This window comes from Lacerta agilis, chromosome 3, assembly GCF_009819535.1.
Source record: "Lacerta agilis isolate rLacAgi1 chromosome 3, rLacAgi1.pri, whole genome shotgun sequence".
NCBI classification, from domain to species: Eukaryota; Metazoa; Chordata; class Lepidosauria; order Squamata; family Lacertidae; genus Lacerta; species Lacerta agilis.
The window spans coordinates 76,607,342-76,633,889 of NC_046314.1; the positions used below are offsets into that span (position 1 = coordinate 76,607,342).

At 38.6% G+C, this 26,548-nt stretch overlaps 1 protein-coding gene across 3 annotated transcripts in view; it reads right to left on the minus strand.

The window, feature by feature from the left end:
• The window catches only part of AKT3 (AKT serine/threonine kinase 3), a 98,284-nt gene that overhangs the window by 41,261 nt on the left and 30,475 nt on the right, over positions 1–26,548 (minus strand). For all 3 annotated transcript variants that reach the window (XM_033144374.1, XM_033144373.1, XM_033144375.1), the window contains exons 3-4: positions 5,392–5,517; positions 52–163 (exon numbers count right to left, since the gene is read on the minus strand). In XM_033144374.1, the coding sequence (XP_033000265.1) occupies positions 52–163; positions 5,392–5,517 (238 nt within the window). The remainder of the gene's footprint in view (positions 1–51; positions 164–5,391; positions 5,518–26,548) is intronic.

Genomic DNA, 26,548 nt, shown 5'->3' on the forward strand with positions numbered 1-26,548 from the left:
TGTATAACAAGAAATCTTTGATAACAAGAAACACTTTCATTCATTTCTTACCGTTCTTCTGGCGTATCTACGTGAAATGTCCTTTCTATCACAGTGGTCCATTGAAGACATCGGATAATAAATGTGTTTGGTTTTGGTCTCTCTGTTTTCATTAGCTGGCATTCTAGGGGGGGAAACATTTTCAAGATGCTGATTTTTATAATATGGGGATATGAACTAGTTTGTTCCAAGTACATACACTTTTTATTTCAATCCAAGACTACAGTTAAAGACTACATTAGTACTTAAGGCTGCATTACTAGAATGAATGGTGCAAGGAGGGAGCTGCAGCCCATGCTAGGAAATGAGTTAGTAAGGGAACTTTGAATTAATTCAAATCTACAGGGCCTGGTGAGCTGCAGCCAAGGGATATAATCTCATAGCCTCTGACTATAAACATCTTGGAAAACAGGTGAGGTCCCTGCTAGGTTGGTTGTAGTGAAACAACTCTTAATGATGCCAGTGAATTTCAGAGCTCAATTCAAAATGCTACTCTTAACCTTTGAAATTCTACATGGCTTATGACCCAGATATCTGTTGCACTTTCTTCTTCAATCTGCTCATCCATTTAGATCATCCCAAGTCTTTCTCTGCATGTCCCTACAGAGTGGAAGGTAGCAACTGGAGAGTCTTTTCTGTGGTGGCTCGTCACCTTTGGAATGCCCTTTCCAAGGATGCCCACCTAGAGATCTCATTACTGTCATTTATGTACCAGACAAAAACATTTATGTTGTTCCGGGCTTCTAAGCACTGCTATCATAAGCATTATTTAACTTAGAACAGTTTGAGTTTATCAGCTGTTGCTGTTTTAATTTGCTGTATTAGTTTGAGTTTACCAGCTGTTGCTGTTTTAATTTGCTGTATTAGTTTGAGTTTACCAGCTGTTGCTGTTTTAATTTGCTACATTAGTTTGTATGCATTGTTGTTGTTTTTTAAATTGTACTTTTTTTCTCACTACTCTGTTAGCCACCCATGGAGCATAAATCTATGTTGAAGGTGACATGTATCAAATAAATAAAGCCACTCAATTACTTTGTATTGCTCTAGGGATAAATAGAATGATCAGATTTTCACATACATGCATGTTGAAACTCACTAAGTTCATCATCTTAAGCCCTTCTCCTGGTGTCTCCTATCAGAGAGCTTTGGAGAGTGGCAACAAGGGAAAGGACATTTGGGGTGCTCTTCCCAGCAAGAGCTGTCTTGTGCTGACATTAGCATACTTTCACCACCAAGTTAAGATGTATCTCTTCTCCCAAGCTTTTGATTATGATAATCATGCTTAATAATGTTTGAACCTTAACTCTTATGCATCCAAAGCATGGGGCTCCATCTTTCAGCTAGATGTCTTTCCCTTAAATAAACAAAGCTATGAATGACTATTATAATATTCTTTATTAATAAATGAAAACTGTATGCACCTATAGAAAAAGAATGTTGGAAAATAATTAAATGTACAAAATGTATTAATCTGGCGACTGGTACTGGCTCAGAATGTTCAAGCCATTGCTGGGTCACTACCAAGTGAACACTGCAATCATCTCCTCTTCAAGTTTGCTGCTATACATAAACAAATGTAATTAAAAAGATGAATCTCAATTAAAAAACAGTTGGAACTCTAGAGTATCACTGAAAAAGATGAGCAAGCCAATAAAAACAGGCAGGCCCAGCATGATAGTTATCTACAACCAAGAAATATGGATCATTATTTTACATCTTTTATTCTAAGTATTATTCAAGACAACTGCAGTCATAAGAGTTTTAAGAATTTAATAACTGGAGTGATCGAACATTGTCACAATAATAAATAGGCACATGATGTTAGCAAAATATTCAAAGTGCGAAAAAGTTTCCCCTTTTTCTGTTCCATGGCCAGGATGGTGAACATTATTTTAAAAGTTTTCTGAACCACTGGGATCATTTCTATAACATGAAACAACTGTTTTGTCTTAGATGTAACATTAAACCATGATTTAGCACAAAAAAATAGGTTTATGCTTGTGTCCTCCCACCTGCCCATCTTGCTATGGCATATCTCCACCCACACTTTAGAACTAAAAACACACATTTGAGCCTGGCCTGGCTAAATTATACTTTAAAATATCCAGAGTTTCCTAAATTTGGACACAAAAAGGGCTCTGGATAGTTTAAAAGCAGAAGCTTCTAATCTATTGTGACCATGCCAAAGGAGGAGAGGCTCATGCATGTAGCACTAAACCATGGTTTAGAATTATGTGTTAAAATGCCCAGTGATTTTCCTTACCACGTCCCTAAAACGTCTGGCACACTCAAAAATATTGTAATATTGCAACTATTGGCTTGAAACAAAAACTGCACTAGTCTCTAAATGACACGGTTATGTTAAACTCTCCTGAACAGCTCTTAACTACAAGCTGTATATCAAAACATTTTGTTTATCTTACACCATTCTGAACCACAGATGACAAAGTTTGCTTGAAGCTGTAATTACTCTGTAAAGCTGGGAAGCCAATTAGACGGCCTAAAACCTGCCAGTTCCAAAAAAAAGCTACCAAAAAAAATATCATCTGTTCAGAAATTATTAAAAGTTTAAAGTTTGAATTGTTAAATGTTTAACTATTTAACCTCCAGCATAGTTTTTCCCATTAAGGACATTTAATGTCCTCCATTAAGGACATTTAATAATTTAAAGAGTTTTTTTAATTAACATTTCTCGACATGGTTAAGAACAGTCCGTTTCAAGAACCAACATATATACAATATTATGCTCTCCTAAGGCCAAAACTACACATTACATTTGTCAGATTCTGCCAAAAGGCTACCGTATGGTTAATTACCTTCACTCCCTCTGTAATTCTGAAGATAACTTACCTAGGTCTTGACATCATGGAAATGCTCATTTCCCTGACAGCAGCAGCTAAGAATGTTCAGTGGGATCAAAGAAGCACACATCAAGATGTTATGGAGGAAGAAATTAAACATGTGGTTGCTCCATTTGGCAGCTACCCACACATTTCATGTAATGCGTAGCTCTGGCCTAAGTGAAGCTTATTAAATGCATATGTCCAATTCAACAATTTTAGTCATTCTATGGGGATGTCAATCCATGATAAATATTTGAAATTATTGTCATCTTAATGAGCAATTCTACAGAGCAGCTTAAGTCCCAAAAGTGATGTCTACAACTGCAAGGGAAGTGCAACTTGTATGCTTGCTCAACCCAAAGAACCTTTGCTTGCACTCATTTTCCAAGGCCCCTCCTGCTATGATTCCTTGGGCATTTTTATCAAGTCATTTATACACTGCATTTCTGCTCTCAAAAGGAAACCCAGGGTGTTCACAAGCAGGTGAGTATTTTTAGAAAATTCTAAATCCTGTCAGAATCCTTCTAAACTCTTTAGGGAGAGAGAGACACAATGTATGCACTAGTTTCTAAAGTTTCTACAGATAAAAAAGCGGGCAGGGCAGAATTACACAGTTCAACTGCTTCTGTAGCTAAGGAAGTGTCAGCAAACACAGCTATATTGGTATAAGATTTGCTATAAGTTTTGAACTACAAAACATACTGTATTAACATGCTAACACATGTTAAATAGAAACAATAAAAATAAATAATAATAGGAATAAAGTTATGCTTCCTCATGGCTCACTGGAAGAGATTATTTTCACTATTAGGTATTGTAACTGACCTAGTACTTACATATTGTTTTATTTTGCAATATAGGTTATGCATTATAGCGAGTTTTCAAACTAAGAGCAGCACATATAAAAATTTTCATTTGCAAAATCTACCAAGTTTCTGAAACATTTGTTGTTCAGTCGTGTCCGACTCTTCGTGACCCCATGGACCAGAGCACTCCAGGCACACCTAATCTTTCACTGCCTCCCACAGTTTGGCCAAACTCATGCTAGTCCAACCATCTCATCCTCTGTCGTCCCCTTCTCCTTGTGCCCTCCATCTTTCCCAACATCAGGGTCTTTTCTAGGGAGTCTTCTCTTCTCATGAGGTGGCCAAAGTACACCTCTGAAACATTACTGCATTATTAATGGGGACTGATATGACCATATTCTTAGTTTTGTGTGCATGGAATATTAACATTATTTTTACTGACAGAATGTTCTTGTGTGGATTCTTTCAAGAAAAGTGCATGGGTGTGGCATTTTTGTCTTGTCATTTTGGAGGTTTACTTGACTTGTAATAAAAATAAATAAAATGAGAGGTGTATGACATTCCTCAAATATCCCCATTAAACTGGAAGTTCAAATAAGCTTAAGAGTATGCCAAACTATACACTTAGAAGAGTGTTCCCTACATGATGGCATGAAATTGCATCCATCCCCCAAGGACTGAGGGTACAGCAGCCCACAACAAACAGGGTCACCACAAATCATACAGAGGAACTACTCTGTAGGAGTTCAAAAAGATCCACCACCCGCTACAAGGTGGTGTCCGAAAATTCTGGATCCAGTACAACATCATAACATCTTGATCATCCAGCACCACAATCCATTCTACTCAGAATTAAGTGCTTATGCATCAAACGATGTAGCTCTTTAAGTAATGTGTTGTCTAGATCCATATCTACCATATACTAAACAACTTTGCCAAAAAAGCTCCACTTTTTGAAATATGGCAACCCTACCATTCTCTTTCTATTCATTCATTCATTCATTCATTCATAATACTCAATGCCACCACATCCAATCAAGATTTTAGGGCACTGAAACTGCTGATAAATTGCAGTTGTAAAGCAGCATTTCTGGTATAGTAAACTATTGATGTTCTTTCCCCCCAGAAAACTTTTCTGTTATGATCCTTGAAACAGATTAAAATAATTTTACTGTTAAAATTATTATGATTAATGACTTAACACCAACATTTTCCTAGGAAACAGAATGAATGGATTCTTATTTTTTGTAAACCAAGAAATATTAATGTGAATTACAACACTGTGATGCAAACATTACACCATTTTAGCAAAGCAACTTATGTATTTCATCTTTTTTTAGATTTGCTTGGAACATCATGTTGCATTTCTATTAAAAACTTATTTTTAAATCTAGAGAAGGCTCCACTTAACTTCCTTATATAGGTATGTATGTGAGTTTTGCATACATAGCAATTCTATATAAAATGTACAGGTTTCAGCAGATGTTTCCAGGTCCCAGAGTTTGGGGGTCTAATAACTATTTTGTGTATGAAACTTTATACAGGAACTGGACTTGGGGGGGGGAATATTTCAAATTTCTAACCAAACCAAAAGGATATTTAAAAGACAACGCTAAAATATATGCCTTTCCAATGTTTTTCAGTGTACTGTGAGTTTGGTGATCCGCTAAAATAAAATTTGAGTGGTTACTGAAGATACTCACTTGCTACTGAAAAGTTGTTAAGAGGATATGGTAGGTCCACATCTTGCGGCTTTTCCTTATAGCCTATGAAAGAGCCATCTGTCTTCAATAGGAAGTATCTTGGCCTCCAGTTTTTTATATATTCACCTATATAAGAAAACAGGATTAATATGAATGTATATCTTGAAATATTCATTGTAGTGCTGCCAAATGATCAGAAAAAAACTGCATGGGTCTCATCCTGTTTGCTTAACAATAGTTAGATTTACAGACATCAGTAAGTGAAACCTTATTCAGGAACGTACCTAAACATCCTCTACTGTGAATCTCTGCAGATTTAACTGTTGTTAAGGGCACAGTAGCACAGGTTGATAAAAACCTTGCAAACCTGGCTTATTTAATTCTCTTCTACTTTTAATTTTTTTAAAAGTACCCAGTCCTAGAAATGGAAGGGAAAAAATGAAGTGGAGTGGTTTCATTTGGATTGGGGGGGGAGTGGGATGTTTTTGTTTCAAATTAAGCCAGATTCAATTATGCCCACAAAAAAGAAGCAGACTGATGTTAGGTCCACCTGAAAAGAAGTTGGATGGTGTCCCACTGTATGTTGAGCACCAGCTCTGCCCATGAACCACTGTTTTGATTCTAACTTCTCTTCCACCCTGGCCACTATTCTGAACAATTTTGATGTACCTCATAGTTACAGTAAAAAAACAAAATTAAAAATTAAAAATTCCTTCCAGTAGCACCTTAGAGACCAACTAAGCTTGTTCTTGGTGTGAGCTTTATAAGTGTGCATGCACACAAAAGCTCATACCAAGAACAAACTTAGTTGGTCTCTAAGGTGCTACTGGAAGGAATTTTTTAATTTTTAATTTTGTTTTGACTATGGCAGACCAACACGGCTACCTACCTGTAACAGTAAAAAACAAAATAGACATTGAAAGCATGACATTTGTCTCTGCTTCAATTAAAAAATGTTTCTCTGGAAACAGCTTATTTGATTCAACTGTGCTTTTGTGTCGGATCTTCTGATAATATGTTCATGTGTGCATTCCTTTGACTGGACATCTAGACATTCACAAATGACTAGGAGAGAGTGTTTGCCTTCAGGCAAGGAGAATGCCCAACACCATTTCCCACAAGGGCTCATTGATGCTGCAGAAAACAGCTGGAATCTCTAGTTTTTTTCCAAACCTCAGTACAGTACAGTCGTACCTCAGTTTACAGACGCTTCAGGTTACAGATACTTCAGGTTACAGACTCCGCTAACCCAGAAATAACCCTTCAGGTTAAGAACTTTGCTTCAGGATAGAAACAGAAATCGTTCTCTGTCGGCGCAGCAGCAGTGGGAGGCCCCATTAGCTAAAGTGGTGCTTCAGGTTAAGAACAGTTTCAGGTTAAGAATCGACCTCCAGAACGAATTAAGTTCTTAACCCGAGGTACCACTGTACAGTTGAGATAAGATTGCTTCCCTCCCAGAGGGTTTAAAATAGGCAGGGATTTCTCTCAGGGCCAACTAGATGATACATTCAATGCAAGAACATGTCTACACCATCTTCTGTGTGACAGCTGCTAAGAACACTGTTATCATGCTTTCCCTTAATTTTCACCTCTTCAGGATAAAGATACCTAGATCTTTCAACTATCTCTTGCAAGGATTGGTTTATACATGCTTCACTATCCTGGTCACCCTTTTCAAGACATGCTGCAATTTGTCAATGTCCTTCTTAAAATGTGCTGCCCAGAACAGGACACTGCATTCTGAAGTGGCCGAACCAGTTCAGAACAGAGTGGAAGTATTACAACTATCAATCTTGACTCTGTGCTTCAGTTATTAGAGCTTATGATTTGCAGGTGCACTGCATTGCTGGTTTATATTCATGTTGTCATCAGCTAAGAGTTTTAGATCCTGTAAAACAGATCTCTTTCATCCTGTATGTATCCTTTTGATTTTCTGAACCTAAATATAGGAATTTAATTCAGCGAAGTATCCAACATGTCAAGATAGTTTTCAATCTTGATTTTGTCATCTATTCGGTTTACTAGTCCTCTGAGTTTTGTGTTATCTGCAGATTTGATAAGCATCCCCTCTATGTCCTAACTGAATCCGTTTGTTCAAATACCTGTGGATTGACATGGTAGTAGTGTAATTCAGCCCACATTTACTATTTCATCAGCAAGGATATTGTGAGACTTTTTTGAGTGTTTGTTGCATTCTGCTGACTTACCAAACTAATAACTCTATCAATTAATAAATAAGATCATTAATAAATGAGATAAATCTGAATTTTGCTAAAAGCTCTCTGCAACCATTTTAGTTCTTATAATATTAAGGTGTGTTTACTTTTGGTTTCATATGAAAGACAAGAACGATAGAAATAACCACATATGTAAGGTGACATTTCCACTCCCTAGTAGTATTAGTAATATGAATATATAACATGAAAGGCAAGGTCAAATATTCACATTTGAAAAGCTAAATTGAGTGGACCAGTAATCCATAGAGTAAAACAGAAGGAAGGAAACACTTTGTGATAATTTAATCAAGTGCAACTCTGGAGTAGTTAAGATAGCAGTAGTTTTGCTTTAGAGTATTATTTTCTATCCAACTTCCTGCTGTGTTAAATGTAAGCTAAATTATTATTTTGCTTACATTTACGCCTTTTAGGTTGCAGAAACATACTCCTTATAATTAAGGAAGAGGTCTCTAATTTTGTACACTGCACTGGAGAAAACTGAGTAATTCACATCATTTATATATCGGTCAAGCTATTTAAAGCTACTACAGAGCATTGCTTAAAATAGGATTAAGCTAATTCATGTTGTATCACAGACATTTCAACTCATTCTTCTTAGAAAATAAAGCACAGGAAGGTCCAACCAAGGCTGCAGCTGTGGATTCAGGAGAAACTTCAAAATTCATGTTTCAATTTTTTTCCCCAGTGGAAAGGTTAAGTACATGCTTAACTGATGCTCTTTCTCTCTTTAATAATGTTAAATTAAATTGGGAAAAATAGGTCTTTAACATCCAAGTACATCTAGCCAAAGATGTGGATCTTTAAACCCCATTTATTTCAGGGGGCAAGAATGGTTTTAAAATGAAAACATAGATTACTATAAAAAGAATGCTGCTGTGCTAAGTGGATAGTTGTTTCTTTTTTGCTCATTTAAGGTGAAATCTAATGAGGCTTCCCTTCCCTTTCCTTTCCTTTCCTCTCCTCCCCTCCTGTAGTCACCCCACAAAATTTGCACCAGAAGATCCTCAGAGACAGATTCTGGGGGCACACAGGGACTGAAAGGAGGCGAACAGCCAGATGCCTCAGAAACATGCTATGGTTGATAGTAAGTACTGAGTTGCTGAAAGGTCCAACAGAACCAAATGAGATGCATTCTCTTTTCAAGTTCCTAGTACAATATGACAAAGGCTGTTTCACCCTCAAAACTAGGACCAAGATAGGAAAGTATATAAATCAGGCTGATCCAACGCACAGCCCAAGGGCCATATGCGGCCCTCAGTGCCTTTTCAGTGGTCCTCAACAACATTTGATCTCTCCCCTGCAGCCCTTGTGTTGCCCTCCCAAAGCTAGGCAAGTGAGGTGCTGGGCTTTAGGAAGGAAGCATGAGGACTCAGACATGAGATGGGGAGTTCTAGGACCCTGCCAGACTTTCGCAACTCCTTCCCAAATCCCAGCCCCTCACTTAGTCAATTTTGGGAAGGCAGCACAAGAGATGGGGGAGTCAAATTCCCCCCCCCCATGCCACACAACAAGGCATTGTGCAGCCTGCAGGTTTCATGTCAAAGTACTCTTGCAGCACACTTGGTATGAAATGTTGGGCCATGTTGATCTAAATAGTGTCAACCAAGAAAGCCTGGAGTTGTCACCACTTGCTCCAACATCTTATTCTAAAAGAGTAACAGGTAGGTAGCTGTTGGTCCGCCATAGTCAAAACAAAACAAAACAAAAAAATCCTTCTAGTAGCATGGACACTGGTACCAGAACCTGCAATAAACCCAGATGCCAACTTTGCTGCCACATACACCCAGACAACACCATTACTGGCCCCAACAACATCAAACACACCATCTCAGGACTGTTTAATTGCTCATCTTCTAACATTGTGTATGCCATCAAATGCCAACAGTGCCCTTCAGCTCTCTATATTGGACAAACAGGCTAAACCCTAAGCCAAATGATAAATGGACATAAATCTGATCAGGAATCACAAAACAGAGAAACCAGTAGGAGAACACTTCAATCTTCCAGGACATTCTATACAAGATCTCAAAGTAGCTGTCTTAATACAAAGGAATTTCAGAAATAGACTGGAAAGAGAAGTTGCTGAATTGCAACTCATTACCAAACTTAAAACCATGGAGAGACCTGGTCTGAACAAAGACATTGGATTCTTATCTCATTACACATGACAAAGCTATTTTTAGCCATCTCACCTCTTGCTTTTTCCTGTAAGACCAACTGCAGTCGTTAACAGTCGTCAACAGGTTTTCCACACCAATCACCCATTCCCACCACCCTTCTGATTAATACCCCTCCCCACTCTCTCACTATATATAAGGGTCTGGTGACTTTTGTTTCAGTGTATCTGAAGAAGTGTGCATGGACATGAAAGCTCATACCAAGAACAAACTTAGCTGGTCTCTAAGGTGCTATTGGAAGGAATTTTGTTATTTTTTATTTTGTTTTGTCTAAAAGAGTAAGTTACACTAGCCAAGAATTATCAAGGGTGGTTGGCCTGAAGGAGGCTTTTTTCAATTAAGTTCTCACAACTTATTCTCTTCAATGAAGTTGGAAATAGTGATGTAAAAATTTCAAGAAATCTTGAAGCCATGGGGGGAACTGTTTTTCCCTTGAGGGGTTGCGGGGATTCTTTGGCTGGAGCCTCCCGCGCACAGGACAAAGTCAACTGCACGCGGGATACCAGTTGCTGGGGGATCTGGTGGCCAGCGCCTCACGTGCGCCCTTGCACGGAGCACCGGCCAAGCCTGCGGACGGGACGGCCGGTAATTCCGGAGCCCAGCTCACACCATGCCGTGAAGTAGATTGTCCGCCGGCCTGAATCTGAAGGATGAGTGAGTTGAATGGATGAATGAATGCCTCGTAGATGGATCTGCAGGCGCTTGCGACCTCTTAAGTTGTTCCGGAAGTAAAGCACCAAAATAAAGGTGGCCAAAACGGCGGCCAAATAAAACACTGGTAAACGGTAAAAATTCAAACTAAAATGAAATAAAGACTACGACCATGGTCTCTTTGAAGACGGCTTTGGCTGACCCGCGTGGGTTGTTTCGTTCTCTCTGTACCTTGCCACGCAACCTTCTCTCTGGGCTTGTCCGTTCCACCGTCTTCCACGCTAGCTAGTTCTCGTAATTCTCTCTTGTTATGTCTTGTTCTATCTCTCTTATCTCACACCTATTCGCCCAGCACGGGGAGCCGCAGCCTTTTATTGACAAGAACAAACAACGTCATGATCAATACTTTTACCAATCAGAACACTGTTGCTGCCCCTGAAAAGGGCGGGAAGCAGATTAACTGACCACCAAACAATTTGAACTTGGAGCCAAAAAGTCCCGGCAGAGGGATCTCAGCGGCAAGCCGCCTGCTGGGTCCTCCTTTCACTTTCACTTTCTTGAGGAGGGATACATTAAATAGCTCATAATTAATAACAAACAAACATAAACGACCGTAGGTGCAGGTGCACCCACGAAGTATTCCCACAAGGGGTTAGTTTTAGAAAAATAAGAAATCTGGGGGAAGGGAATGGGAAAATATATAACCATTTGCTGATTGAAAGTCGTTTTATTATTTTTGGAACATAAAATGTATCATGGATAACTTGGTTTGTCATAAAAACTACGTTATATATTTAAAATACAGTTTATTCAGAAAATAACTGCAAAACGAATTTACTTTAAAAAATATTTCACAAATGGAGCTGCAAGCTACTGAATTGTAAAGGACCTCTTCGGCCAATTTATGAGGAGCAGGCAAAAAAACAATAAGAACAGAAGAAACCATCAACAATAGAAAAACCAAGAAAATTATTGTGTATCCTCCAGTCCTTCACAGTGTCAAGCAGACATACAGCACTTATTTCCCTAAAAAGAACTGAGAAAAAGAACTGGGAGAATCAATGAATATACATGAAATTTAATTGGCCTTAACAGTTTCAGTTCCTGTTTCTCCTCCTTCCTAGATTGAAACAAGTTTCTCCACTCTTTCAAAGCAAACAAGGTGTTGTTCCCTTCTTCTTTCTCGTGTGATAATGACAGTGCCCCCAAGAAGTAGAAATACATTGTGCTCTTGCATTTGAGAAGTTTTTCAGCTTACAGTTCAGGGATTGCTTATCCTCAGTGTACAGGAATTGGAATTATCTATACTGTCTTACCTATAAGTCTTCTGTTTCATAATTTTTAGACATCATAGGGGTGTCTTTAACATTTTAATTGTCATTCTAAAAGAAAATATTCTGCACTCCTTTTTCCATTTTTTGGGAGGTGGACAGACTTGGGGGCAATATTTATACCTTATATCCCTGGGCTTTCACATCTCTAGTTGGAATACAGCTCTCAACCAGGGAAACATGCACATTTTCCTTCACCCGCATGCCCAGTCCCCTTCTAGTGTTCTTAAACTGTCATGGTAGTGGTCTGGAACACAGTCTTCCAAGCAACTTGTCCATATTCTCAGGCTGAACAAGCGGAAACTTATATATAAAAATAGGACAAACACACACTGGAGCCACCATCATAGGTGCTGCTCTCATATACAGAGTCTAAGCTAGAATGGATACACATGGTTTAATCATCAAAGTGTTATGATAAACTGGTTGCTGCTGAAGTTGCTGAGGGATTCTCCTCACTACCTTTGGGGCTATTGTAATAAATAATAATAAATAAATATTATGTAACAGTCCTCTCAGCAAGCAGAATATTCCAAATAGTAAAACTGTGTCAATGTAACAATGGCAGAGAAGTGTAATTTCTTCACCGCCATTACCACCACAGAGGACACCTTAAAATGAGGTCTACCTCATTTTTAGTCAGATTGGTAAATAAAATAAATATAAATAAACATTTATTGTCACTACACCACCTGTGTGCAGTGAAATTAAACGAGCCCCCCTCCCCCCCCATACACTCAGCCTTGTTCACACTCTGTGTGCTTGTCGGAAGTCAATTGCAGCCCAATAGCCCAAGGATAAAAACTGCTCTTTAACCTGTTGGTGCAGCTGACTATACTTCTATATCTCCTGCCGAAAGGTAGGAGATTAAGAGGTACTAGCCGGGGTGTGAGTTGTCCCTGGTCTTTAATTTTCATCCCCTGTTGATATAAGTCCAACCAATTTGTTTCCCCTTCAGAAAACCAAGGAGCCTAAGCTCTACCAAAAGAAAGTGCTTGGAAGAAAACCATTCATCTGCCCATATCATTTCTCCAATTCAGAGGTCAACTAGGCATGTTGACAGAATCACAAGCCCTGGTAGCAGGAAATCCCCCCAGAGTGAAATAACACAGGTTCCCATCCCTGGCCCCAGGGGTGCCAACTTCAATAAAATATTGGGGGTCAGGTAAGACCTGCCCCATATAATTGATCACATGATGCAGTGCACTCACACTATTTGAATGGCAATGCCCATCAACTATGGGGGGGGCAGCCTCCTCAAATATTTTATTGGGAGGGCTGAAGACCCCTCAGCCCCAGAAGTTGGCTCCTATGCCTGGCCTAGATCATTTAAGAAAAGTTGTTGGCATCTGCCTGTCTCAAGAGACAATAGAGTGCACCTCTGGAGCTGAAGTCAAACAGTGTTGTTTAACCTTGAAAATAGATGTGCCTGAATATAACACTTCTAGTAAGAAGATGTGTTCACATGTTTCAACTAATTTAGGATAGCAGAACTGGAAGGGGAACTTTTACCCATATGGATAACAGTAGAGGAAAAATCATCCTAACAGAAAAATCACACATGAAAAATATACCTAATTCACATGTAGAGTTACGGTAATACACTAGAATTCAGCATTGGACTTCCTAAAAGGGAGCAACAGCTGCTGAATAGACAAAAGTGAGATTTCCCTCCTCTCCTCTTCTCTCCTCTCTCTCTCTTACATACACACACAATGTCCCCCCCCCCAAAAAAAATCTGTTTGAAATGCTTTATCAATTTACTAAGCAGCCCCTGTGTTGGGGAGAAACCAAGTAGACAGGATTGCTTAATTTCAAACTAGATTATGCCTTTATAAACCAGGTATAAATACAGAGATGCCCTTTAGAACCAGACATAAAATAATACAGCAAAATAGAGGAAATAAAACAAATGAAAACTACATGAAATATATATAACAAATATAAGATGAATAAACAAATAGGATTTCAAATGAAGCAACCTTAAAAGGAGTTCCCCAGCCAAAATAATTGTTATAAAAACTGAATTTACTTACCTTGGCCCTCTGAGGGCAGTGTTACCTAAGATTAGACATTATAATATATATATATATATTTACCCAGAATGACAACTGTCGGTGCCTCAAATAAAGGTTGTTAGAAAGTTTGGATTCTTGTGCATTGTATTTGTAATATATTTTCAATTTTTAAAACTAAGTAAGCCTTAATTATTTTTAGAATCAAATAGTATTCCAAATAGAGAAAAACAAATGTCTGTGATTTGGTTAAACAGGAAATATTCAGCCGTTTGCTTCAAAATATTTTAAATAACTGCCAATACACTTTAAAAATCAGAATTAAGAGTCCAAGAACAGGGGGTGGGGGTGTATAAAATCTCACACAATAATTTCAATTTACACAGTAGCTGTCAAATGCAAAAGTAACTAGAGTTGAAGCTTAAATATTGTCCCAGGCTAGCAATTATTAAGAAATAGGGGGAAATGCTAAAAATAACGATTCAGTTAGATAAAACTAGTGAGTATTACCATTTCCTGATCTTAATGTGAATTTAGGCAAAACACTAGTTTTTAGAAATTCTGGGACACATAGAAGCAAGTGTTTTCCTCTCTTAGCAATACCATTTAAAACTAGTTATAGGGGAAACTCCCTCTTTTCCCAAAGTACTGTCCCTAAAGTCCATTAAATGAGCTTTGTACATCTGATAAATTAATTAGTTGGTAGTAACACTACACTTCTTAAACTTAAATTGTCACAATCCTTTTTTCAAATAAATAAATTTATATCGTTTAAAAACCACAGGCAAATGAGGTTGTTCAGATGTTCTTCTGATGAAAGGTGGTTCAGAAATTTAGTAAATAATAAAATAATGAATAAATTCAGAAATAGCACAATAAAGTCAGGTCTTTAGTAAAATTAGTTTCACTTAAATCAAATGGTGATTGCAGAGCTCTCTACAGTATGCATGATAGAGGGGAGTTGAAATGAACTTGTCTGACTTTCACTTCTCCAGAAAAAGAAGAGGAGCTCCTACTTCACTTCTGTAAGTTCAGAATAAAGCTATGTGTGCAACTGGGGTCCATATCAGTCCTTTGTACACATAAAGAGTGATCAAACGGCACCTCTCTGCATTGGGTAAATGTATTAAGGATTGCAATGCCATCTAGAATTGTGAATCACTGGCTATTAAAGACAACACTTTCCCTTTTAAATTTGTTGTAGAATTAGGATTTATGTACATAATTGTAACCCCATTTATTAGGGAGTAAATACCACTGCAGTGATTTTAAATTACTTATGAGTAAACATGTGTAAACTCAACATAACTAGAACCATCCTCCTACAGCGAACACAAAAATTATGGTCACTTTTCACAAGTGTTTATTCATTTCTATTTAAAAAAAAAGAAATTTTACCATGGAAATCTATATGTATTAACTTAATGGGTAGATCTTAAAACTTCTCAACTCACAAATATATCAAAGAATTGCATCTCGGGTCACAACAATTCTGCAAATTATTAATTGCTCATTATTTAAATGATCCTTACAAAAAAACTGAAAACGATTATGAAATATGCAATGAAAGATGTACATTTCATTACTGAAATGAAAAATTGGTGTTTAATCCAAGAATTCTGGAAAACTCTTTCCATTTTTAAAAATGAATTTGCTCTGAACTTAATACTTAATACTTGGGGGGGGGGGTGATCCATCTTATCACCACATCCTCCCTACCCGACTGCCATGTACACTGCTCTGCACTGCCCTATCACTGAGCCCTCTTCCCATGTCACCAGCCCTTCTGATGCAAGGGCTGGATTAAGGCATAGGTGTGTAAATGCACTAGTTATTAAATGAAAGTACAAACATGCTTCTAGAATCTTTGACACATATTATCAATGGCTCTGGAAACTGTGCTCTCTCACAACTAATCAAATTAATCAAGAAGGAAATTATGCTAATCCCACATTGTGACTGAACCAACTGTGTAACAAATAATGACACTGGAATTAATAACTCCTGTATGCTTTCCAGAAAACCTGATACCTAAACCAACACATTATCAGCATTCTTATTATTCTGTCAATTTCAAGGTAAAAATCCTATGCATGATACAGAATAGTTTATTTCACCAAGTTTTATGTATATGTAATTGTACTAGATAAAAATGGGATTATATTTTCTAATACTACTGTAATACAATTATGGTAAAATACATAAGATGTCGTAAATTCTTTCCATCTCTAACAAAAATTATGGACAAAATACATTTAAGAATTCTAAACTGGTATGCTTTAGATTTGACTGAATTATACCAGGTCGCTAAACATAAAACTAATCAGGATTCAGGGTTGTCATCTATTTCCTCTCTCTCTGGCAGTTAAAAATATTTCAGGACAATCACATGTTAACAACATGGATTAGAAGACTATGTTCAGGCTTCCGGCGGCTGACGCCATTATGGGTGGTCGTGGGCTGCTTCGGCTGCGAAGCACCCAGTTCATCCCGGGGGTCAGGAGCCCTGCAGCCGCATAGCGGGGCTCCGGTTGGGGTGCGGGAAGAGCGTCCCGCACCCTGGGCTCCCCGGCTGTGCCCGTTGTGGCTCCGAACCCTTCCCCCGCGCCCCCTGTAAAGGGGGAGTGGGGGTGAAGGGACGACGGAGCCGGGCTATAGGGGACATGCCCCAACCGGGATGGAAATGCGGCGGCAAAGCCTGTGATGAGCGTCTAAGTTCTACCTGTCATTAAGGAGCTGATAAGAACCCAGAGGCTGTGAGTAATTGATTGACTCTTTGTATTCCTGGAACGCTCTGGGGGAAAGAAGAAAGGCAGCCCGCCTCCCTCCCTTCGAGTGGGGAAAGAGATTAACCCTTTAAGTGACTGCTGCTACAACAATCAATAGAAAGTACTTGGAATTTGAAAACTGAGTCTGTTGAGATCTCCCTTCGGGGGTTAACTGGGGAAAAAATATCTCCGTTTGAAGTTTTGGTCTTTATACTCCGGCTTCGGAGAAATGGCGGCGGTTTGGTTTGTCGTGGGGAAAAATTGAAACAAAGGAAGGAAGAGACAGGAACTGAAATCTGATACTCACCCTCTCTCTTAAAATGCTGGACTTTGTGATTGCACTGGCATCGAACTCTGATTTAAGGGATGAGGAAATGCTCACTATCTTGCAGATGGAATTGCTTAATCGGAAACTACAGGTCTTGAGTGGAATTATTCATAAAAAGGATGTACTTTCCACAGAGGAGGCCTTTCAAAAGTTTTACACAATGGAATCAAGCCTTGGCAAAGAGCTGGGAGGGGCGCTTGGAGAATGGTCTGAAATGGCTGGGCGAACCCGACAGGAAAAGGAATCTGAAACGGGAAAATTTACAATATCCAGACCCCGAGGTGGCAGCTCGGGGGCAAGGGACATAGAATTAAGATTTTTACAAGAAGAAGGAGGAAAAAAATCGGAGGAGCCCAGATTGGAGATGAGGAACGCCCTGAGGCTCGATGCTGGGTTTGTTGTGGACGCTGCCTGGATCTGTGGACACTCAGAGGAAGACAAAGGGAGATTTGGCTGTGGAGAAAGACAGAAAAAGACAATGGATAGAGGGGGAGTGGGTTGAAGTATTAAATGTATAATTTAAATGGTCTGCCATGGTATCCGAAATCGGAGTGTGAAGTCTGTTAATTACAAGTTTATTTTAAATAAGCAAGGAGATATTGAATTTTAAGTTAAAAGCAGCATGATAAAGGACAGAAGAAATAAGTTTAGCTATAAGAATATTTGGTTATGATTTAGGTTATAATGCAAAGATTGAGATAAGTATGTTTTCTTTTTTTTAAGTAAAGTTAAATCTTTTTATAGAAAAAAGTTGTTAAGGAAATAGTATATTGAATTAAAACCGAAGGTGAAAAGGCGGGGGAAGTCAAACGTCAAGATTCAGAACTAGAATTTTTTTTTGTGTAAGGTACATAAGCAAGAAGAAGAATCCTGACTTTATGTGTATTTGTATTTGTTTTTGTATTTGTAGGTGTGGGGTTGGGTTTGTGTTATATTATGAAAATGCTAATAAAATTCTGTTAAAAAAAAAGAAGAAGACTATGTTCATTGTTTTCGCCTCTGACATGGGTACGCCCAACGCATATATGTTCTTGAATTTGCAACCGATTCGTATAAATCAGTCCTGAGTACTTATCTAACCATATGAGTTAGACATATTTCAAAGCTTTGCACATATGGTCGAAGTGATCTACAGCCCTAATATTCATTAATTATTCATTATATCCTTCTACACTGTTTGACCAGCACTGTCGGGGGGGGTTGCTTTTCAGTAACGAGAAGCAAAAGTTTCAACATGTTTAACTCTAGCAAGTCTGGTGGGTTTCTAGGAAAAAACTACATTGCCAAATAACCCCAGAATCTGTTTTGTTTTGACACTTTATTATATCTTAATATTTTAAACAGCTTGATGTTATAGGAAACGTGCATTATCATCCGAGGATGGCTATCAGTGCAAAGATGCATATAATGTCTTGAAATCATCTGGAGTAAAAATAAAAAAAAAGATTTCAAAAAACAGGCATGTGTTCAGACTTAAATATTAAAGCTGCACAGAGCAAGTGACACACAGTACAATCTTATATATGTCTGCTCAAAACTAGGTTTGATTGAGTTCACTTGAAGCTTACTCCCACGCAAGTGGATATACCGGTAAGACTGCAGCCACAATCTCACTTATTTTGTACTGATTTCAGAATGCAAATTTTGAAAGATTTCTTCTCCAGTCTATGTTTGCAAAAGAAATTGTTTACAAACCTGCATGTTTCTGTTACAGTATTTTTATGTACCTCCCAATGTGGAATAAAAATGTATGGATTTTATGAAAAGCTGAGTAACCACCAAGGGCTGGCGCAGAAGGAGGCATTTCTCACTCCAACTTCTCATTAAACAGCCAACTAGAGGAAACCTTTTCTGCAATTCAACTTTTATATCACTTTCACCAGTTGTCCAAAATATCAATTTCATTATTCCCTAGGAGAGAAGCACCTAATATTTATCTGTATACAGTGGTACCCCGCAAGACGAATGCCTCGCACAACGAAAAACTCGCAAAACGAAAGGGTTTTGCGAGTTTTTAGTTGACTCGCGAGACGAATTCGTCTATGGCTCTTTTTCGCAAGACGAATTCGTCTGGCGAGGTACCACTGTAAGCACCGGATCCTCGCCCCGCCGTGTTTTAAAGCTGCAGGGAGTGCTGCTGTTCGCTCCTTGCAGCTTTAAAACGCGGCGCGACGCGGATCCGGTGCGCGGGGGGGCGGCGTCGGATCGCGCACGGCCATCCAAAATGGCGGCGCGATCCCACTCCGCCCCCCCGCGCACCGGAGCCTCGTCGCGCCGTGTTTTAAAGCTGCAGGGAGCCAACAGCAGCACTCCTGTTCGCTCCCTGCAGCTTTAAAACGCGGTGCCGCGCCATTACAGGGAGCTGTAAAGGCTTACCTTTTTCTCCGGTCGGGAGGGGTGTTGTGCATCGCATCCATCTTGGATCGACTGTGCATGTCTGGACAACGTATCTCGGCTGCTTCTTCCTCCCCACCTTAGTTCCTCCTTGCTCCTTATTTCAGTCATTGTGATATATCAGTATATCACAGTGTTTAGCTGCTGGTATATCATGATGTGGAAAACCAGATATCACTGAGCCCTAACCACTAATGAAGAGTTAGAAGACAATGTTCAGCTTTGACATGATGGGTCACTCTTGCAAGAAGAAAAGGAAATTGATCTGGTATTCAGTCCCCCTCCAACAATAGAACTCAGTGCTATAAAACTGATCACACTGTTCACCTGTTTAGTAGATTCCTGCACATACCTCATGAAGCAATGACAGGTACATGCACAGCCCCAGGGTTTCTATAAAATGTTGTGCACATTTCACCCAATCTAGAGGGTAATCTCTTCAGGAGAGATTCATCAGATTAGGATTCTTCTTCCTAGCACTTCAGGCAGCAGTTACCGGTAATTATAATATCATTCTACATTAAACAACAGATGAAAGCATTGTCATAAAGTCAAGAGTAGATGGCAAACCACTTAGTCTTCACCTAAGGCATATCCAAAAATCTAAAGTAGCCAAAGCCAAGTTTAACAAATCTGTCATAACAACTATTTCTTGTTCTAGCCAAAGTGGATGAACTGAGCTATTCCTGTCTCTTTTCTTTCAGAGATCTTTTCAAATATTTGAAGGCAACACTTGATCCCTGCCTATCTTTTCTGTGGTAACTATGCTCAGCTGGCTTCATCTGTTTCTAAGATTCTTTTTCTAGACCCTTTGCAACAGTCTTCTGAAGCCTTCCCAGTGTGACAACATCCTTCATGAACTGTGGTGCTCATAACACAGTGGTCCACATGTGATCTGTCTCATACTTTGTCTAGAAATACTTATGAATGAAAACAAGAGATGGTGTACTTGGCACATCAGCAGTTTCAAAAGAAAAGTTCTTACTAGACACAGTCAAATCTGGTTTACTTTCCAAATGTTTTTCTCAAAGTAAATGTAAGTAAAATGATGCTTAATCAGAGGTTCATGGCAATGGTAATTTCCACGCCATAATTAGCATTCATCACATTATGGGCAATATCTTTATTATCTTAAGGAAAACCAAAAACCATATCTTGTTTCCTAAAATAAAGCACATACAAATATAATACATAAATACACCTTTATATCTCTCAAATAAACTCCCATAACAAACTCCAGCAATTTGATTATCAATTCATCTGTCATTTTGATTTCCAAAAATCCATTTGTTTACATCTCAAAACTATTCAATCTTTTATTGTAAGATAACTAAAATCAAGATGACTAAAATGTATGAGTAAGCATTACATCTGCAACAGTAATTGCTATTTTTTACATCTGTTATTAGCACCACACTATTTTGTAATTATCCCTTCTCAACATCAGTTTTGACCACCTCCTGTTATACAGTACTTTAATATGCAATGTTATCTAATTATCCTTATCTTTCTTATCCTTCCAGCTACCTTATAAGGACTACTACTACCACTATTCTGAAAAACTCTGCTTTGTAACTTTATTTAAGGGATCCATCACTGAGACACAGAGCAGAGAAGACAGTGATTGGATAGTGAATATCAGAGGAGGAAGATATTGTGACAAGTTACTGAATAAGAAAACTGGGTGTCTTACAAAATGACCATAACAATCCTTTGTAAGTATTTATTTATATAGAAATTTGAAAGGCTGTGTGTGTGAAGCAGCATCACTTCGTATGGTGAACTCTACTGCACATTGTAACAGTAAAAATCCCATGCAATTCACAACTACAAATACCTGTACTAGGGAAATGAAGCTATTTAATTATGCAAATACCATTCTAAACTGCAAATATTTCGTACTCATTGATTTGTGTCTAAATGCAGAAAGTATTATCAGAAGCCCTAATTCACATAACTATTCAAAATTACTGCCTGCAAAACTGCAATGGAATACCTATTTGGAGTATAATCAATTATGTTTACATAGAAATAAACCTTCAGTTCCTAAAATATACTTGTGGGACTGTAGTAACATATGTATATTAGTATTTAATCATCAAATGTAAACATACTTACTGATACCAAACAACATAACTTGGGACAGGGGAGGGGAGGGGGGAGTGGAAGGGGAGGAGAGAAAGAAAAGTAGGAAAGATGTGACTGCAGTTGGGTTAATATAGCTAACACAGTTAAGCTAATATACAGAAACATGGGAGGAAAGAAATACTATTCTCATAGGTACTGATCCATCCAACCTTTCCAGAATAATTTGAAATAAGAGTAAGGCAAGTGAACATTAGTTTCTGAAGTGAGTTAAGTCAACTAAGTGATGATATGCATATAAAAAATGAATTTTCATGATTAGCATTTTCTGTATACAAATGCAAAGTGATGACAGGGATGTTTAACATTTCACTTTTAAGATGCGTATCCAGAATTACTTGAGAGAACATATAAAGCACCTGTTTATACTGTGGCTGCTATCAAGATAATTACATTAGTCCTTCTCTTTCAAGAAGTCACACATTTATCAAACTTAAAAACTATGAAGCAAAGTTGGTTTAACTATTTGAAAGGTTTCTTTCAGCTATAAATGATGAAGGGCGGGAAAATATTCAACTCCTGAACTAATTATCAGAACGAAAGGAGGTGGGGAGGAACAAGGATAATTAGTGTGCATCCTCCCCCCCAACCAGCCCCCCACATACATTTATTCTGTATATGCACACACAGCAGCAGCATCATAAACCGTCTCAAGTTCTTGCCATTATTCAGTTCGACATCTGCACATGTTTATGCGTCTCTCCAAACAACCTCTTGAACACCCTGCTGGAGCTGTCATTTTTTTTTCTTCTCCCTATCTGGCAGATGGCAAGTCAACAATCGGCATCAACAGCAGCCGAATATCTCTCCCCTCCATTCTACCCCCCCCAAACAGACACAATAATAACTTCTTTGTGCTTTGCCACAATGCAGCTGCTTAAACCATTTCGCTACAAGGCTGCTTTGCTTTAATAAAAAAAATCCCTTCTGTCAAGTCTAAAAAGCAGCATAATGTTAAGCAAGCTAAAGCCACAGCACAGCTGCAAACGGGCAGACACATTGACAGCTCCTCCCTTAACAAAGCCCTGTGAATTGAAGGGGGTTCATCTGAGGCTCACACAGTAATTAGTATAAAAAGTCCGACAGCCTCTATTATGCTAGGGAAAAAAACTGGACAGAACTGGGCTGCTGTTTTGCGTCAAGAGTTCTGCTGCAGAGTAGATAAATCATGTTGGGTTTTCCCCCTCTCCTTTTAAAGACAGTAATAAGGAGGATGAGAGAAGCTAATTTGAAAACTTGGACACAGTAATTGTACCATATGGTGAGCATTTATCCCTTCTGAAATACACGCAAACAGTCACTTACATGCACAGTGCTTTGTTTTACAGTTGTTATTCTCTCCACCACATTCATAAAGATGGATCTGAATATCTGATGCTCCAGGGAAGTTAAGCATAATTAGCAACCAAAATGTCTGGGCATAGTACGTTAGCCTTGTACATAAATCTAACAAATTCTAAAACAATCCTAACACCCCTCAAATAATAGTTCATTTTTATTGGAGGGGGGTCACAATATAAATAGTTGAATAATGGCATTTCTTAATACAAAATACTAATTATAGTCTTTTCTACAAACCACGTGTGAACAGGCCATTGTGCAAGATACAGAAGTTCATATGAGAAAAGTCACAGCCGCACGACATAAAAATACAAGATGTCAAAACATCTGTAAACATTTGTCTAGAATTAAATATCAACTATGTTGTGCTGAACAGCTGAAGAATAAATGTCTTGGTCAAAAACATGGACACTATAGTTGTGAGTATGTTTCATAAACTAAAAGTTAGCATGAGACATTCCTCTGTAAAGGAAGAGTGTCTATGTCTCTTATTTAAATTTCTAGCTGACTCCATTACAAGCCAACAAGAAAACAAAAAATGGAACTCTACATAAGATATCCATTAAAATATACTAAATGTCCTGCTCTTTACCTGCTGGCTGAGCTCCAGTCACTGAAACTCAACCAAACTGGAAAAGTTTTTACATACTGCATACCACAAAACCAACCACAAAACCAGAGGCAGCACTACTGACAGGCAAATCAGAGCAAAAAAATGTCCTGGTTTATTTCCAGGTCCAAGAAGGGAGATCCTTCTTTTATTTCGTATGAGAATATGATAATGTATTTTATTTTATTTTTTTCTCAGAAGCCCATTTCCTTTTTATGTTGTTCAGATATTTGTAGTGTCCCCAAGGAAATATCCTTTTTTGAAATGTCCACACCTGGAATAAACTATATTTCTAACACCTGGAGATTTCCTCTCCTTTTTTAACAGTACATATAATGACTGGAAACAATCAATAGCTATACCTATGTATATATAGCAATACTAGTTCAAGAGCCAGCTTGCCTATAACCAAAGTCATAAGAGCAATCTATTCCTACTTAAGGTCAATCTTACATTAATGAAATGACAGAAGTTTCAAGGCAGTGATTCCCAAAATTCTCACCCCACCCCATCCGGATTGCATGGAAACTGCTGTGTGTCTTCAAAGACCACTTAATGATTTTGCTGCCTGTTATGCCATCTGTAATGCACTGTGCTAGATTTTACAGACATGCCATGGATCATCTGAATGAAGCTCTCGGACCACAGCCTGGGAACCCCTGGTTTTAGGCAATCAACTGATACATTGTCAAATATAAAACACAAAAAAAAATCTTATTCTCTGCTACACTTTTCTTGTGATCAAATGACCTTTTGCTGCATGTGTATCTCACTGCTCAAGAGTTGGTGTGGCTCAGAATATGAGCTATAAGCAAAGATGTCCTGGGTATAAATATTACCTTTAAACAAATTGTATCAAATAGTTGTGCAAGCAAAAGGTAGCTTATGCAATCAATATTTCTCTTCCACTCTATCTCCCTGTAGCTCCACACCATCCCTTCATCTGCAAAAGCTATCCAGAGGGTCAAGGGTCCCGGGTAGTGGAAATTGTATGATACAAGTCTGCAGTGGAAGGGTAGAATTGCACAAAACTGAGTGAAGGGGCTATTGATGTATGTGCAATTTCTGCACTTGTATAATGTAATAACCTATTATCTAGATAATTTCAAGGTTGGATTTTCACAAACTGATGATCAGTAATGGTTATTCCCTAGGGTCATTAATCTTAAGAGATTCCACAAAAGATTATGTAGTTACAATTACACATTTATTTATTTATTTCCTTCCTTCCTATCTATCTATCTACTGCTGTCTATCTATTGTTGTTTGTCTATCTATCTATTTATGTATCTATTGTATTTATATCCCACCTTTTCTCCAAGGAACTCAAGGTGGTATATATGGTTCTCTCCTTCTTCATCTGATCCCCATGAAAACCTTGTGAGATAAGTTAGCCTATGCCCCAAGGTCACCCAGTGAGCTTCACAGCTGAGTGGGGATTTGAACCCAGGTCTCCCAGGTATTAGTCTGACACTCTAACCACTACGCCACACTTGCTTTCACTTTTTCACTGTCATTTGTCTTTTGGTGCAGCAACAAGTACCAGTTCAAGCATAATTGAGAGCAGTCATACTTTAAAATATGTTGACTGCCAAAAAAACAGATTTTACAGCAGTACAATACTCGGTGAAAGCAAAGTGTCTGCGCCTAGATCAGATCTTCTCAATGAAAGTCTCGTTGAGTGCTCCAAGTGATGTACAATTTCTGTGCTTAAATTCATCTATTATCTTACATGAGAAAGCAAACATTGCTAATTGCCTCCAGCTAACTTACATTCTATTTACTAATCCATGCCATAGACTCAGGAGGAAGCATGTGCTAGAAGAAGAGTGCTGTGATATCCTGATATACAGGGTACTCATTGTATTCTAAAGTTTTCCTGACTTATGGTTAACAAGAAAATTCTTAGATTTATGACAGTGATGTATACATGCCTTTTAAAGTTGATAACTACTTTCTAAAATATGGTGCACTGGATTCAACACAAACCTAGTACTTCACCCATTTATGTTGAGAAAATTATAATATAATCTCAACATGTTTAAACTTATGCCACAAAAGGTCAAACTGCTAGAATTTTAAGAAGCTGTAAACTTTCCAAAAGAGCAGTGTGATGTTTATGGCTGAATGTCCTCTACAAGCTTCTCAAAATTAGAGATATATGAGGAGATTATCATAATAATCTTTCTACATTTGCAATGAGCTCTCCCCTCCCCAGACAACTTGGGAACAATCCTTGCTGTGAGACAGGCAAGAGGAAACAGTAATGATACTAATGATGCCTCTGCTCTGGGGTTCCAGTCCCCCACAAAAAAGCCACCTTAGTTAGAAGCAGGGAAAAGGTGATCATCATTATCACCATCATCTTGATGCCTCTGCACTAGGCTCCCACCCACCCACCCAACCTACCCACCAGACAACTTTGGAACAATCCCTGCTTTACTGCATGTAGTAGAAACAACGAAGGGTTGCCATATATTCATACACACATCATAGTCAACTAAGGCCCTCTCAAGCAGCTCAATAGGAGGATTCATACGTCTTCCCCCACCACATGCTTCTCAAGCAGCTACCTGCCAACTGTTCCATGTGGGCAGCAGGCAGCACATCTTCCCCTACTGCAACACATATTTTTAAAGGCCTCTCAAGTACTGCTTGCTGACTGCTCCATGTGGCTGGCTGGCTGGCTGGCAGGCAGTACAACAAAACAGAGCAACCAAAGATCCAAGGACTAAAAAATCAGACAGAAGAAGGCAAAGGAGGGGAGAACAGCAGCTCTTTAGGTCTCCAGGGTGTTTATTGCCTGGTGTCCAAACAACTCACTTATCTACCACAGTTCTGACACCACTCATAGGCTAAAAATACTGACAAGGAGTACACTTCACAGAAATTGCTAGAAAGATACCTACATATTTTACTTCATGATTTTGTTTAGAGGGAATGGAGACATAATTTATTTTTTAATGAAAGCTCATAGTGTGAGGCCCCTGCCTGAGCATATAAATTACCAGGGGAAAATGTCTGGGGTGTATGTGTTGTTTTTAGAAAACGCTCCTCTAAAAACTATCCAAAAAGTCTGGAGGTTGTTGTTGTTGTTTAGTCGTGTCCGGCTCTTCGTGACCCCATGGACCAGAGCACGCCAGGCACTCCTGTCTTCCAC